The sequence below is a fragment of the Peromyscus eremicus genome, chromosome 8b (genome assembly GCF_949786415.1).
Source record: "Peromyscus eremicus chromosome 8b, PerEre_H2_v1, whole genome shotgun sequence".
NCBI lineage: Eukaryota > Metazoa > Chordata > Mammalia > Rodentia > Cricetidae > Peromyscus > Peromyscus eremicus.
The window spans coordinates 2,713,269-2,728,530 of NC_081424.1; the positions used below are offsets into that span (position 1 = coordinate 2,713,269).

The following is a 15,262-nucleotide window of genomic DNA, read 5'->3' on the forward strand; positions in this document are numbered from 1 at the left end:
GGTTCTCCATATCGAGACAAAGTCACCATAGCGATTCTTCAGCTGCAGGAAGAGGGCAAGCTGCACATGATGAAGGAGAAGTGGTGGAGGGGCAACGGGTGCCCGGAGGAGGAGAGCAAGGAGGCCAGTGCCCTCGGGGTCCAGAATATTGGTGGGATCTTCATTGTCCTGGCGGCCGGCTTGGTGCTCTCAGTGTTTGTGGCAGTGGGAGAGTTTTTATACAAATCCAAAAAAAACGCTCAATTGGAAAAGGTAAATGTCACATTTTTGCGATTTAAAACACTTATTTTTCTTATGATAAAACACAAATGACAATTTTTCTTCTATTTCTAACCATGAGAAATGCTTTGAGCTGTGGCTGTTGTCTCATATCATTCATTCTATAACTAAAATATATATTTTGTGAAATATATTCATATATTTCATAAAAACTCATGATCATCCTCATGTCTTCAAATTTATTGATAAAATGTTTACTTGTCAGTGTGCAGGACACATAGATATATCTATCTTATTTAGAACTAAATAAGGAGAATTTTTTTTTTGCTTGAAATTCATTGCTGTTATATTAATGGAGGGATACAGTTACTGAGGGAAGAAAAATCAGAAACTGTATTAGAAAACTAAAAATATTTTGTCAAAAACAATCCCAGATAGTAATTTGAAGATGCATAGTAAATAAATTTGACTTCAGTAGAATTACTCTAGTAATTTTTATTAGCACATCTTAGCTTGCATTAGAAATAGCATTGCTAATTTTCTGAATTAGTAAATATATACAAATATTATGGTTTTGCCATTGCATATTTTTCTTAATGAGTCTTTTACTTACTCTAATCAAAGTCTTTATGAAATATGTACAACCACAAAAGTGTTAATTTAATTTTTCTTTGTACCTTAATATATTTAGTCACTTGTAGAGATACTTTTTTATTCTAGTTGAAAAATTTGTGATCATTTAGCTTCTATATTTCTAGTTCTATACTTTGTTTCTATAAATATTAAAAAAATCATGAAAATCACAAAGATAGCACACATCACCTCTGTATGTATGTTTATAATTTTAAAAATGAACTGAGCAACATTTTTTCTATCTTCCTGTGCTTTATTTATTTTTCTGTAAATAATAATCTTGGTTTTTTTGTTTTTAATAGAAATATATATTTTTTAGGTCTTTAGTAAGTGCATGAGTGATGTTTTATTCTTCTTAGTATTGGTAAAGTTTATGAAGTTTATTGTTAAAATTCAAAGATCAGAAAAAGTGGTATTTAAAAATATAATATCAAACAGTAAAATATGTAAAATTCGTTCTGATAATATTCTTTGAATACATATAACAGAAACTATTTTTGTAAAATTATAGTTGACAAATATCTTCCCTTGGCTTGAATGATTTATGTTACAATTGTTGATCCACTCTTAAACCAGAAATTTGAATACATGTTAAAGATTTTCCTTGATTATAGTATGTGACAACTTTTAGTCCTCTTTTACAATGAATATTTTGATAGCCCTATTCTATCTGACATAACAATGCATAAATTTTGAAATTTTTAGACATTCAAACAGCTTATTTCCTAACAACAACAAGGTTGGCTATTTCTGGTTACATGGCTAAGCCAAATTCTGTTATGTTAATTTGAGTTGGTTACTTACAAGTCCACTCTTGATACTGTGATTCTTTCGGTGATGTGAAAACGGCTTTGAAAGCAAATATAAAGGACTGACCAATGGACAATCTCATCAAGGCATTAATTAACATTTTTCAATAATTTGCCAATAACTGATATTTGGTTACTTTAAAATAAATCCTATATTTATGAAAGGATATTGGGTTTTCTAGTGAGACTGTCTAACCATCCATATGTAATGATTCTCGTAAGTCTATCTTAATATTAAAATAAAACAAATTGAATCTAGACACTATTGGTATTGTATTGTCATTATCTCTAGATGTTTCCTCATTTGATTTACCTGAGCTTTGTCCTTAATAATTAAAAAATATCATTTCTTTTCATTAAATCTCAAGGGGTGTGGTTATTTAATTTTGAAAATAAATCTAGTTGGTTGTTATCACCTCTAACTGAGTCAGTCAAACTCTTCAGATATTCAACCTCTGCAATCTGTGGCCTTAACACGACTTTTAAAAATTATTAAATAAATTAATGTGTATTGAGAGTAGTTGGGGCTGCGATTGTCCTGATAGTAGATGAACATTTGGCCACATTCACTGATTCTCACACAGACTCTAAATTGCCTCTAAATGAACATAAGAGCCTGTAGCACGTGTCCCTGGCCATAGCTGCAGCATTCCACTTTCTCTCCAGTTTGCACATTCCTCCAACCACATTAAATTATTCGTGGGTTCCCAGGGTTATTATTCCTTTCTTTTTGACTGGAGTGATCATTGTCCTTTGTTCTTCTTTGAATAATCCTATCAATCATTTTAGGGCAGGCAGTTAGAGTACACATAAATTGTCCAGAAAGGTACCCTCATTGTAGGGTATAATGTGTCTGGTCACTTGGCATAAGTTTGTTTCTGTAAGATACAGATGTGTTTCAATACCTATATTAATGAAAAAGAATGTAACTTGCATATTATTTTATGCTTAGTTAGCTGTACATTACATCATTTAAAATATTCTTCCACATATCATGACAGATGGAAGGTGATTTACTTATATTAAAACATGCTCAAATATTAAGCCTGACTATCTTTTATAGTTACCTCTCTTATACTTCTTAACATATTATTTCATTTATATTTCTTGGTGTCTTATTTCCAATTATACTTTTCTCTCCTTTAGGAGAAAAATTTAATTCACACTACCCCTTTAAAATCTTCAGGACCTTAAGCAATATCTCATGGCAAAAATCTCTCTCTCTCTCTCTGTCTCTCTGTCTCTCTCTCTCTCTCTCTCTCTCTCTCTCTCATCTAGATAGATAGATCCTTAATCTATCATATATCTATATTTCCATTTATCAGTGTATTATCTATCTATCTGTCTGTATATCATCTACCTAATTATCATGTATCATCTGTTTTTCCATCTACACTTCTCTTAATCTGATCTGTCTAATGTAGCTATCATCTCTCTATCACTAAATCAATAATAAAACTAATTGTAACTATTTGTAAATATATACAATAGGGAATATCACTGTTTCTAGGTAATTCAATATGTTAGACTAAACAATTATTGATTTATTAACATCAACACATCCTATTTATTGTGGTAATGTAGGTAGGTTTCATTTCTCCATTTTTCTTGAAAAATGTCACTGGCTAGATGATGAAGCAGTTAATCTTAACTGAGCATATTTCTGGATTTTACTGTGAACTCTATCTATCTATCTATCTATCTATCTATCTATCTATCTATCTATCTATCATCTATCTATATATATACATAAACCCATACTTTAATTTTTTTTGGATTTATCATTTCTTTAGCTTATATTTTGTTAATAATATTAAAAGAAAAGTAAATACTTGTGAAGCTTCCCAATTAATATTTATTAAGAAAACATATCTGCAATGAATTGTTTTGCGTGTTAAAGAAGAGCAAAAAGCTGCCATTCAATAACCCAGCCCCTGAGGCTCCATTGTCAGTTTCCTCTTCTTCTGTCATCTTCAAGTCAACAGGATTTTACAAAGGAAAAAATGTGTTTATCTGAATGAGCTGTAATAAACAAGATACACAAACCCTATCTGAATTCAAATTTTATAGTTGAAATTTATGAGCAAGTGATAGACTCTCTAAATTTTCATCTCTAATGATAATAATGAAATGATAATAGTACATATCATTTAAATGTTGTAATAAAATGTCTTTGAGATCTCCTCTTCTAAAATATAATTTAAAACCAAAGTTCTTGAATGTTTTATCTTTTCTTATATTTCTGATATGTTTTATAGTTAAACAAAAGGCAGGCTAGATAAAAATGAAAAATGAAGCTGAAAAATTTGTATTTTAATGATTTTAAAATTACAAATTTTATTTTCAGATAACTACTCATTGGTGTAGTAATTTTCAAATTAACAATTGAATATTGCTATAAATAGTAATGCATAAAGATAAATTGTATTTATGTTAATTTTTGTGAGAAATAAATATTTTCTTCACTTTCCTATATTTTACATGACAACTTGAAATTATATAAAGATGTTTTACTTGTCTGAGTAAATAATTTATAAGCAGGTATATTTAAATTTTGGATTATATTTTCTTTGGCTTTATAAATGCTGTCTAAGAATTCAGTAACAATTGAATTTAAATAAACACTCAAAGAAATGTTTGCCCACCTCAGACACTTTCCATTTGCTTTAGGGCCATGGATCTCTCTTCTCAAAGTTCCTTATAACTGAAGGAAGCTGCTTAGCAAAGAATTTTGGTTCTCAGAGCTGAAAAGACATTGCAGTAGTTAAAAACACTTGTTGCTCTTGCAGAGGACCTGGGTTCAGTTCTAGGCACCTACATGGTGACTCAGGACTATCTTTAACTCCAGTTCTAGGAGGGCCAAAATCCTCTTCTGTTCTTCATGGGCACCAAGCATTAAATACACAGACATACAGAGAGAATACTAAGACATATAAAAATAAATACATAAACAAACATTTAAAAGAATTTTGATTCTCTATTAACTATGATGATTGGTTTTGTGAACATATTTCTAAGAAGTTGAATTTTTATAAAATTATTTCTTATATAATAATTCATCCATAAAATCACTTTTTAACTATTTTGAGTTTGCCTTTCTTTAAATGGTAGACATAATTCTGTACCATTTTGTTTTCCAGCAAGAATAATAGCATAACAGTTTGATATTTCTTTCTTTTTTTTTTTTTTTGTTTGTTTGTTTGGTTTTTTTTTTTTTTGGTTTTTCGAGACAGGGTTTCTCTGTGTAGCTTTGCGCCTCTCCTGGAACTCACTTGGTAGCCCAGGCTGGCCTCGAACTCACAGAGATCCACCTGGCTCTGTCTCCCGAGTGCTGGGATTAAAGGCGTGCGCCACCACCGCCCGGCCCAGTTTGATATTTCTTATTTGTTTTATTTGTAGGAATATTTCCTTCATTCTGTAATTAAAATGAATTTTCCCATACACATTGTTTTTATTGAATAACTTGTATATAAATTACAGAGTTCCTTCACATGAAAATACAAAATGATGCTCCAAATGTTTACTTATTATTTTAACCATAAAGTAAATATAGTTAATATGTCTGAAATCTATAATAAATATAGTAGATAAGTGTAAATATAAGGAGTAGAGGCACAAGAAAATTCAACTGCTCATTTTGACTTCTGGTAAGATGAAATCAGACTTATTTAGTTTAAATATTCAGGACAAAAGATCTTGAGTTTTTAAAAGAAAGCCACATTTCAAGCTGGGTGAATTTCATTTCATAGAAACCCCAAAATTAAAACAGACTGTTCTCATAGCCTTCTATTTAAATTACTTTTTGAGTTTTGAAGAATTGGTGTAACAGAAGCCTGCTTTTTATAACAATTTATGTGTTGATAAAAGTCCAGCAATACAAAGTCTAAGAAATTATACACGACTATTTTATTCCAACATTTACATTTTACAAGTTATGCCTAAATAAAATACAAATATCTACACTTTTAATCGGCTGTTTTCAGTGGAAGCAGTTCAACTGCATTTTAGTTTTCAAAAGTTAGAAGTTCTAGGATGATGTTCAATGGAAGACACTTCAGGTGGAAAGTGTACACTTATTTAGAACTCAAGCTAAAATTGTGAGTAAAACCAAGTAAGTAGTCCCTTTGGAGTCGTTTTTATGTCACCGTCTAGAAGCCTGGTGTTCTGTTTCCTGTGATTGTGACTTTTAAACATGTCTTTTATGTGTGTGTCAACTACATCAAAACAGGATGTTTGTCTTCACGTTCTTCTCTGATCTTCCAAAACAGCTAATCGATTCCTGTTATTTGGTAATAATAGCTCATCCTCTTTATCACCATGAACTGTCTTTTAAGATTAAGGCTGAGCTTTGACAAATAATTATTCTATCTCTTTTTAGTAAGTGGTTTTACAGGTTTTAAAACCTAGTTCCTCCTTTAGGTTAAAGAAAGAGGAAGATCCCAAGACCTTGAATTTACTATTGGTAGAAAAGAAGACGCATCTCCAGAGTTAGTTATGCTTTCCACAAACAGAGACACTAACCAGTACTGTTGAAACAACTTCATGTTGTAGAAAATGCACTGAGAAATTTAGTTTACTTTTTGTTTCATTTATTTTAGTTTTTTTTCTTTCATTTTTGAGATTATAAATTAAGTATAACATTTCTCCCTTTCCTCTCCCTGCTCTAAACTCTCCCATATTCCCCTCCTTACTTTCTTCAAATTCATGGCCTCTTTTTTCATTAGTTGTTATTACATAAATATAAGTATTTAACTGGTTCTTTCTTTCTTCTTTTTCTTCTTCTTTTTTTTTTATCCGAGACAGGGTTTCTCTGTGTAGCCTTGGAGCCTGTCCTGGAACTCACTCTGTAGACCAGGCTGGCCTCTCAGAGCTCTGTCTCCTGAGTGCACTACCACTGCCCAGCTTAACTGTTTCTTTTAAAAATATTTTTCTTTAATATTATTCATGTCTCTGTGTGTGGGGGTCTGTGAATATTAGTGCAGGTACCTATGGAGGTCACAGGTTAGATGTCCTGGGGCCACCTGATGTGGGTCCTGCAGACTAAATTCTGCAGGGAGCACTCTGAGCAGCAGAGTCACCTCTCCAGATTATGGTTACATGTTTCTTGATTGTTTCTTTCCCTGTGAATTTATATTGAAAGCATATGTACATTAGAATGTTAAGTTGCATAAGCAGATTGAAGCCTTTGATCATACTCACTTTTTAATTATTTCAGTCACCAATGTTTGAAGAACTGGTTTTAAAATTTAAAAGATGTAGAAATACAGCACACCTTTGTGTCACCGAGTTTACGACCTCAGGTTTTCTTAAAAAAAATGACTCAATATTCAGACTTGTGAATTTATAATTAAAATACTTTAAAAGTTGTGATATGAGAGCCTGTCATTTCTTATATGTATGCAAACAGTAACCCTTGTTTTAAGAATGATCTCACTAGCATGTAGAAGCTGTCACTATTGCTTAGATAGAGGCTAAGAGCAGAACTGCAGTTTCTAGAAGCTGGGGCAGCAGAGGATAGGGAAGGGGAGGAGTGATTAACCAGCAGGTATCAGGTTATTCTTAGTCAACTACAACCAAGTTCTGGTTTGAGCCAACTTTTATATACAATTGTTAACGTTATTAAAATGTTCAAGCTTTTAAATTAAAAAAGATCATAATGAATAAGAATCAAGATTTTTCATGTAACTGTAATATGAAAATCATTTGTTATTTTAATATCACTATTAAAATGATAAAGTTGGTACATGTAGCTGCTTCGACTTAACAGTTTCCTGAGCCTGCATCTTAGTTGTGTGGATGAGACTATTAGCAGGAATGTGATGATCAACACCTTATTAAAAAGCGTCCATTTCTGCACTGATGGAAAAGCTCCTGAAGCCTGCGCCCTTCTTTATTGGTTTTCTAGTTGAAGTAAGGAAAATATAAAAATGTGGAGGGGAGCTCTGCTTTTCTCCATCTCACTGTACTTGAAAACTGTTAATATAAAATATTGGGTAAATTTTGCTTAAAGTCAAGGTTTCTGAGAATACTTTATATTTTGTATATATATTGTACTTATTAATATGTTTATTATTATAAAACACCCCAGGCTGAGTGTAGCATGCTTCGAGTTTAATGCTCTGACTGATACTTTTTCATTTTTGTATACCTTTTCTGTTTGAGTTATAACTTCGGTAACCAAGCACTAAAGATGACTGAGAAGAAAATCTAGGCAAATGCTCAGTTGGCAATGGACTCAGGACAATGGAGGCTGGTACTATAGCACAACATTCAGAGAGGGAAAGCTAAATAACAAAGTTCCTGCTTCCGCTCTGATACTATTGGTGTATAAACCTGAGAATTACAATTTGTATTTTCAAGGCTAAGCTTTATTTTCTAAAATTACAGCAATTAAGCAAATTTATCTCTCAAAATCTAATGTGTAAATTTTCCTTTGAGAAGACTTTTGTAAATATCCTTACTATTTCAAGAAAACTGCAATAACACTGAATATTAAGATCAAAATTACTATAATGTTTGAGCATCGGTATTTTAGCTAGTCATTTACTTAATTCATGGCTTCTCTGTTATATTCATTAGGTCAATTCACATTTGTAATATATAATGTGTTAGGTGTTTGATATTTCTTTAAAAGCTTCCAGTTTCAATCAGATAAGTCAGGGGTAAAGTTTTATTTGGTCATATTAAATTATATTTTTTAATATACTAATATTTTTATAAATATTATATGACATTTACATGTTTTATACACTTTAGTTATTTTATTACATATTATTTAATGTGATTTCCTGTGACTGATCTCAACGACTGTTTTGGTTTTCCCCACTGTATGTGCTTCACAGTTCTTGAATAAATGACTAATAAATCTTTCCATAGATATTCAGTCCCTCTAGGCAAAAAATGATTGTAAATACTTTTCGATGAAAAGTAGAATAATGTTTACTTTTTTTTTTTTACTTTTAAGGAATAGAACCACAGGTCACATAAAATATAGTTTGATAGTAAAACTATAAAAGTATCTTATGCTTTTTTCTTCAGGTGGCAAATAGATTTATTTAACATAGGGCTAATAAGCTTAAGTTGGAAAACAAAGCATCTAGTTCTTTTTCATCAGCTGCTGGTTTTAACATAAAGTAAGCTTCAAATATGTCAGAGCATATTTACAGGTGGATTTCTTATATTAAACCATTCTGTGCTGTCCCAGTTCGTCCACATTGTGAATCATATATCTATAGGTTAGGAAGTTAAGTTACTAAGAAAAAATAATTCTGGAAAACCAACAATGGTAATTTTAAATCATTTATGTACTGACTATGTTTTTACTTATAATAAAAATATAGCATAGGGCTTTTCAAATGAGGCATATAAAAGAATTCAAAACCTTCATTTCCAGGATGTGTAAATAACAGGTTGTTTCATTCAATGTAGTAAATTTTATGAAGAGTTTTACTTATTTTAATGCAATTATCCATGCTAACAGCTGAAAGATTTAAATTTTCATTTTCAGGAATCTTCTATTTGGTTAGTGCCACCATACCATCCAGACACTGTTTAGTAAACTTTTGAAACTTTCTAAAAGAGGTTTTTAATGATGGTTAGTATCCTTGTCCCTTTCTTTTCCTTTGTGTAGTCTGTTACCTTAATGTGGAGAAACATTCACTGTTGTTTTCCCTGTAAGGAGCACCCCACACTGAAGGACACAACACCCGGTTTCACCCCCAACCCAAGGGTTTGCAGGCAATTCCTGCCACCCTTGCTCCCTTGGTCCTCTTCTCTGCCTTCCTTCCCCTCTGCTGTCCATCTCCTTTCATCTTGCTCTTTCCTGTCATTCTTTCCCCCTCCTGTTTCCTAATGACAGTCTAGGAAAGTCATATTAAGTGCACATGAGTATTTTAAAGACATTTCAAAGGTAAATAAATAAAAATCCCAATCCATATTTAGAACTAAGAAAAGTAATTGGTCTCTCTTGAATGATATGAAATTAAAGCTATATTTAAACATTGTAGTAAATTTTTGGCAGCACAAACTAAAAGAATAAAGGCTCATGAAAAACTCTGTGTGATTTTTCTGGAGACACATAACACATATCTATTTGGGAATTTACAATTCAGACCTGAGGTAGATAAAGAGGGTAACATGTTAAGAAATGAATAAAAAATTAATCAGAACTCTACTTCAGATAAGGTTATCAAATTTATTTGGAGGTCGGAATGAGAAAAAAGAGGAGAAAACCTGTTGTCTTGTAATGATTTTATTCATAAACAAAACCGTTTTTTGGTAATGGCACACTGATCGGTGAAGAAACTACTAGAAATTTCAGCTCATTCAGAGAGAAAATTAACAAAATTGGTATTTTAAAATTGTGTGCCAAAGACTCTGATAAAAGTTTTTTCTATTTTTTACTTGCTTGGGAAATGAGGTTACAATTTACTGTTTATTTTAAGAAATAAAAATGACTGGATATTTAGCTTAAGCAAGATTTTATCTATGCTTTATATTAACATTATAAATTTGATTCTATATGACATTAATTAAGTTAAAACTTTTCATACACATCCACGTATAGTCTGAAGGAAGCGCCAAATACCAAGAACTCAATACCTTATTATAAATGAGACAGAATCTTTCCTAATAGAGTATGTATGCACATTGATGTTTTTCCCATGAAAACAAGCAACCTAGCCTATTCCTTTAGCACAAAAAAAAATAATGTTTACATTTTGTTTTGTTTTGAAACCTATACAATCAAATAGTCTGAGGTTAAGATTGAAAAAGATGTTAAACATTAGCTGATATTTGAAAACTATATTAAGTAAAGCCATCTTTCAAATTATTTACAGTCACATCTCATATCAGTTTTAAATGTCAATGGGATCAAGCTTTATCTTTGTTATATTAACTATATTATGTTAATCAATTCTTCTATTAAATGTTTCAACAGAGAGTCAAGACTATCTTACCTCAAGACAATGTATTCCTCCCCCTTTTGGAGTCAGATTTTTCCATTTCTACCGTGTTGTCATCATCACCATCTTCATCATCATTGTCATCATGTTGTTAATAAATACATCTAATAGAAGGTATTAAGCAATAAGCAACAGCGTTCCAATGTACCAGCTGGCAGTGGCATATAGAGCCTTAAATTAAAATGTCATGAACGTCAAAAGCTATAATTTCACACACAATACATAATTTCTAGGCAACAATTTTGTAATCCATGGGGAATTGATGGCCACCATCTAATCTTCACCCATTACAAGTGCTAATACATTAATTGTTTTACTATTTCAAAGTTACTCAAGTCTTAAAGATTTTCAATCTGTTTTATGAAGCTTCTAAGATGCAAACAAACCTTATGCAATGCATTTGGAGGTACCTTAAAATAAAAATAAAACACTGGAGTCATGCACAGCTACAGTTAATTGGGTTGCTGTTTGAACAGCATATATGGTCATAAGCAACAAGAACTCAATCTCTTTGTACTTCATCAAGAGTGGAACACTGAAAACTCAGAGGCTAGAGATAAAAAAATGACAGGGTAGTACACTGAGGGAATAAAACTAAATTGAATGAAGATAAAGTAGGCTGTAGAAGAAGTTTCTGAATAAAACTTTAGTTGTACACTGAAGCAATAAATAGAGTCACACTAAGCTTTAAAGGGCTCAGCACAGCAAGTATCAGGACAAAAAGTCAGAGAGGATGAGGATGAACACCAAAGCAGATGTGAAGCAAAGAGAAAGAATGTGGAAAGGTAGTAGGAATATAGGTAATGACAAGGGGGCTGATTCCAAGAGGTTTTGGTGGGAGAAAACAGGAGATACAGATTTGATGTGTTTCTTATATGTTGATAAACATATCTTCTTCTACTAACTTCACCTCCAGTGATTCAACAACAACAATAAAAAAACCCCAGGTTTAAAGAACCTTTTAGAAAAGATGAGAATATACCATGAAGTAATAAAAAGACATTAGAGCTATGTCAAAATCACAGAACTGTAGACAGGCTATTTTACTGTGTGTGAGCAGTTGCAAGTCACTTTTTCTCTGAGTGCTTTGCACAGACACAGTGAGGCCTAAATAATTTGTAGTGCCATTTTGGTTGACACAAAAGATTATACATGCAAAATGTTTTTAAAACATCAAATACATATGCTATAATTTTTTATCCTGTATTCTAAGATGATAAACTCCAAAGCAACAATGGCTATCTCAATAGTATATCTCAAAATATCTACTATTATCTCATCATGTTTCATATCATCTTTTAAAATCTTGTGATTTTTCATGAGTGTATACATTTGTATCTTTTGTACATTTTGATTTTTGCCCAGAAGATCCTAATTTCATTCTCAGATCACTTAAATTTCAACTATTGAATTAAGTCGGTTCAGGGATCTGTCCTCTGTGTGTCTTAATCAAGTGAGAAAAGAGATTAACAAAATTTTATTTCACAATAATAACTCTAATATGAATAGCCAGAAGCTGCACTAATGAGCCCTCAATATTCATGCAGAATTAGTGGAAAATTTATTGCCAGTAAGATGAAAATCATAGTTATCCTTTTCTCCTGGGGTAAACTATTTTCGGCTTTCTGTTATGAAGGCATTGATAACGAATTACAGATTATGTTTGTTTGGGTGTTAAAAATTTGACAATTTTTCATTTCATGATTGTATCATGTATGTTTCTAGTCACTGTCAATGTTGTATAGGTATAATAATAGCAAAGCCTGTAATTAAATTCCAGAAATTTTATTTATGTTTTATGTTTGTGTGAGTGCAATTTTTGTTGTTTTGAGTTAAACAGTGGAGAAACAATGTTTAGAGAAAATTTGTGTATATCACCTTGTAACCCAAAAAGTTCATTTTCTATTATATTTAATTAGAAAACACTATTGAGTATCAGGTAGAGATTGGTTTGTGTTTAAATTCTAAGGTAGATATCAACTTAATACTAATCAACTTTACATAGTATCATAAGAATATCTAATTCCATCTATTTTAATAACAGAAATTATTAATGGAAAGATTATTTTACTATCAGGTGGCAAATTTCTTTAAACTAGCCAAATGATGTAATACTCTCATTCTATGTGTCTTCTATTAAAATGTAAAAATTTGTTTTAATCATCATGAAGTGATCTAAATGTTTTAGGCTGGCAGGCTGGCCAGTCTGTGAGAATGACTGTAATATTATGTCCATCTGTCACTTTTATAATGTCCAATCTCTCTGTGTTCTTCTGTAGAGGTCCTTCTGTAGTGCTATGGTGGAAGAACTGAGAATGTCCCTGAAGTGCCAGCGTCGGCTAAAACATAAGCCACAGGCCCCAGTCATTGTGAAAACAGAAGAAGTTATCAACATGCACACGTTTAACGACAGAAGGTTGCCAGGTAAAGAAACCATGGCATGAAGCTGGGAGACCAGCCACCCAAGCACAAACTGTCGTCTTTTTTTTTTCCAAACAATTTAGCGAGAATGTTTCCTGTGGAAATATGCAACCTGTGCAAAATAAAATGAGTTACCTCATGCCGCTGTGTCTATGAACTAGAGACTCTGTGATCTGAGCAGTTGCAGTGATCAGACTTGACTTACAAGCACCATGGATCAACCAAGTTACACGGGGTTACACTGTTTATCATGGGTTCCTCCCTTCTTTTGAGTGAATGTTACATGCAAATGTTGTGGCTGGTTTCAAATGCAGTCCAGGGAGAAACTGCAGGTTCCTTCTGAAGTTCAGCTGTTGCCAGGAGACGGAATGTCGGTGCCCAAAAGGGTAACCAATAAAAATGTTATAATAATAAAAATGTGTGGAATCAGCAAAAATTGTAGTGTTGCAAAAAACAATACAGTTCCCTGGTCACCAAGACAATAGAAGCGATAATGTCACTAGCCCCCAGTACTCAGTATAATCATCATCCGGATAGACAACATGTGCTTACAGAGTATGAAAGAGTGTAGTGCTAAACACAACAGAATTCCATAGATGTGGAACAGAAAGTAGACAGACCACCATCCGTTACTTCTCTTTCTTTCTTTCTTTTTCTTTTTTAATAGTCTGTGTCATGAATTGAGATATAAATGGCAATTATGAAGGCAATAATGTTTTCTTTTCTTGAAATATTCACAGCAAGTACTTTAACAGGTGACCCAATCGGATTCCCACCTATCCCCCCAAAACCCATACCCTAAACTATACCAGAAATAAAGAAGCAATGGTTGGTTCAGAGATTCTGAGTTAAAGGATGATGTTTTGCAATCCTAATCATATATTGTAAAACAGGGCTCAGTGTTGCTGGTGATGTGGAAGACTGAAGATTTCATTCTGACATTCTGTATTGCCATTTGAAACTCTCATTCCTGATATAAAGACCTTGATGGAGCCTGGGCAGACTTCACTGATAAAGAATGGGGATATGTCACCTATAGAAAAGTACTGATAGAACTTTGAGGTGGACTGCATTTAACAATAGTCACAATGTTAAAAGAACAAAATTCTTGAGCAGTTTTTTTTTTTTTCAAAAAATGTTCAGGTTTATTTGTGGAAATGCAAGATTTCTATGAAAATAGTTTTTGTATGGAAATTTTTGTAATACTTTTTATCAACAAAATAAGAACATGTGTTCCTGTCAGGGGTGTGATGTCAAGCATGAATGGTAGTGCGTGTGCACCACCAACGTTTGGTGAAAACTATTTTTATCACGAAAAAGGAATCATAGAAGAGAAATATTTTCAAGTTAGATAATATAAAAGCTAGGTGCACTACCACCACTGCTTACCATGCCACACCCCTGATTCCCACAAGGCGGATAACATATTGTAACGAACAATTGTGTGTAAAATGGTAAAAAGACACAGATCTCTTGACAACATTGTGAAAACAGTTGAGTGCACACAGTTTGCTGTTTGAATCCAATGCACAAAAATTTTAAAAAATCCATTAAAATTATGTCCATTTTACTTTCAGCTTTGGCTTTGATTTTCTCTTGCATGTGTAAATGGATGTAACATATGCTTTTGTATAGGAAGTGTACATCAGGAATTCTTAGGGTCTCAAAGTTAGTATCTTCTCAACTTCCCACAAAAAGGAAATGGCCAGCCTGAAGTTGCTGCCTGCTCTCTCTCTCTCTCTCTCTCTCTCTCTCTCTCTCTCTCTCTCTCTCTCTCTCTCTCTCTCTCTCTCACACACACACACACACACACACACACACACACAAACACACACACTGTTTTTAGACTTAGGGTAACTGGAATGAGAAAAACCATGGTTGTGGAGACACAACCTTGTCCATTTTTAATTGGAAATTGACTACATTAATTGTTCTGCATTGTGCTTTGTAATGATCACTTACCTATTTGAAGTTCCACTCATATCTAATTTATAAATTTATTATGCATTGACTATTCAATAAAGTTCATGAGAGGAACAAAGAGAGACAGTTTCAGTATTAATATTAGTAATTAATTTTATATCTTAACACATTAGTAGAAACTGTAAAACACAAAGTATAACAGATTTATGCTTTGAAAAACAAATCTGTAAGATTAAATTGATTTCCCTGATTAATTAATTCTAAACATGAAATTATAATCTGAGTCTCTGA

At 32.3% G+C, this 15,262-nt stretch overlaps 1 protein-coding gene across 3 annotated transcripts in view; it reads left to right on the forward strand.

The window, feature by feature from the left end:
* Grik2 (glutamate ionotropic receptor kainate type subunit 2) overlaps nucleotides 1-14,573 on the forward strand; it is a 631,292-nt gene extending 616,719 nt beyond the window's left edge. For 2 of the 3 annotated variants that reach the window (XM_059272429.1, XM_059272428.1), the window contains exons 16-18: nucleotides 2-252; nucleotides 10,603-10,741; nucleotides 12,907-14,573. In XM_059272429.1, the coding sequence (XP_059128412.1) occupies nucleotides 2-252; nucleotides 10,603-10,722 (371 nt within the window). In that variant the 3' untranslated portion in view covers nucleotides 10,723-10,741; nucleotides 12,907-14,573. The remainder of the gene's footprint in view (nucleotide 1; nucleotides 253-10,602; nucleotides 10,742-12,906) is intronic. The other variant, XM_059272430.1, reaches the window with a different exon arrangement.
* Nucleotides 14,574-15,262: the final 689 nt, after the last annotated feature.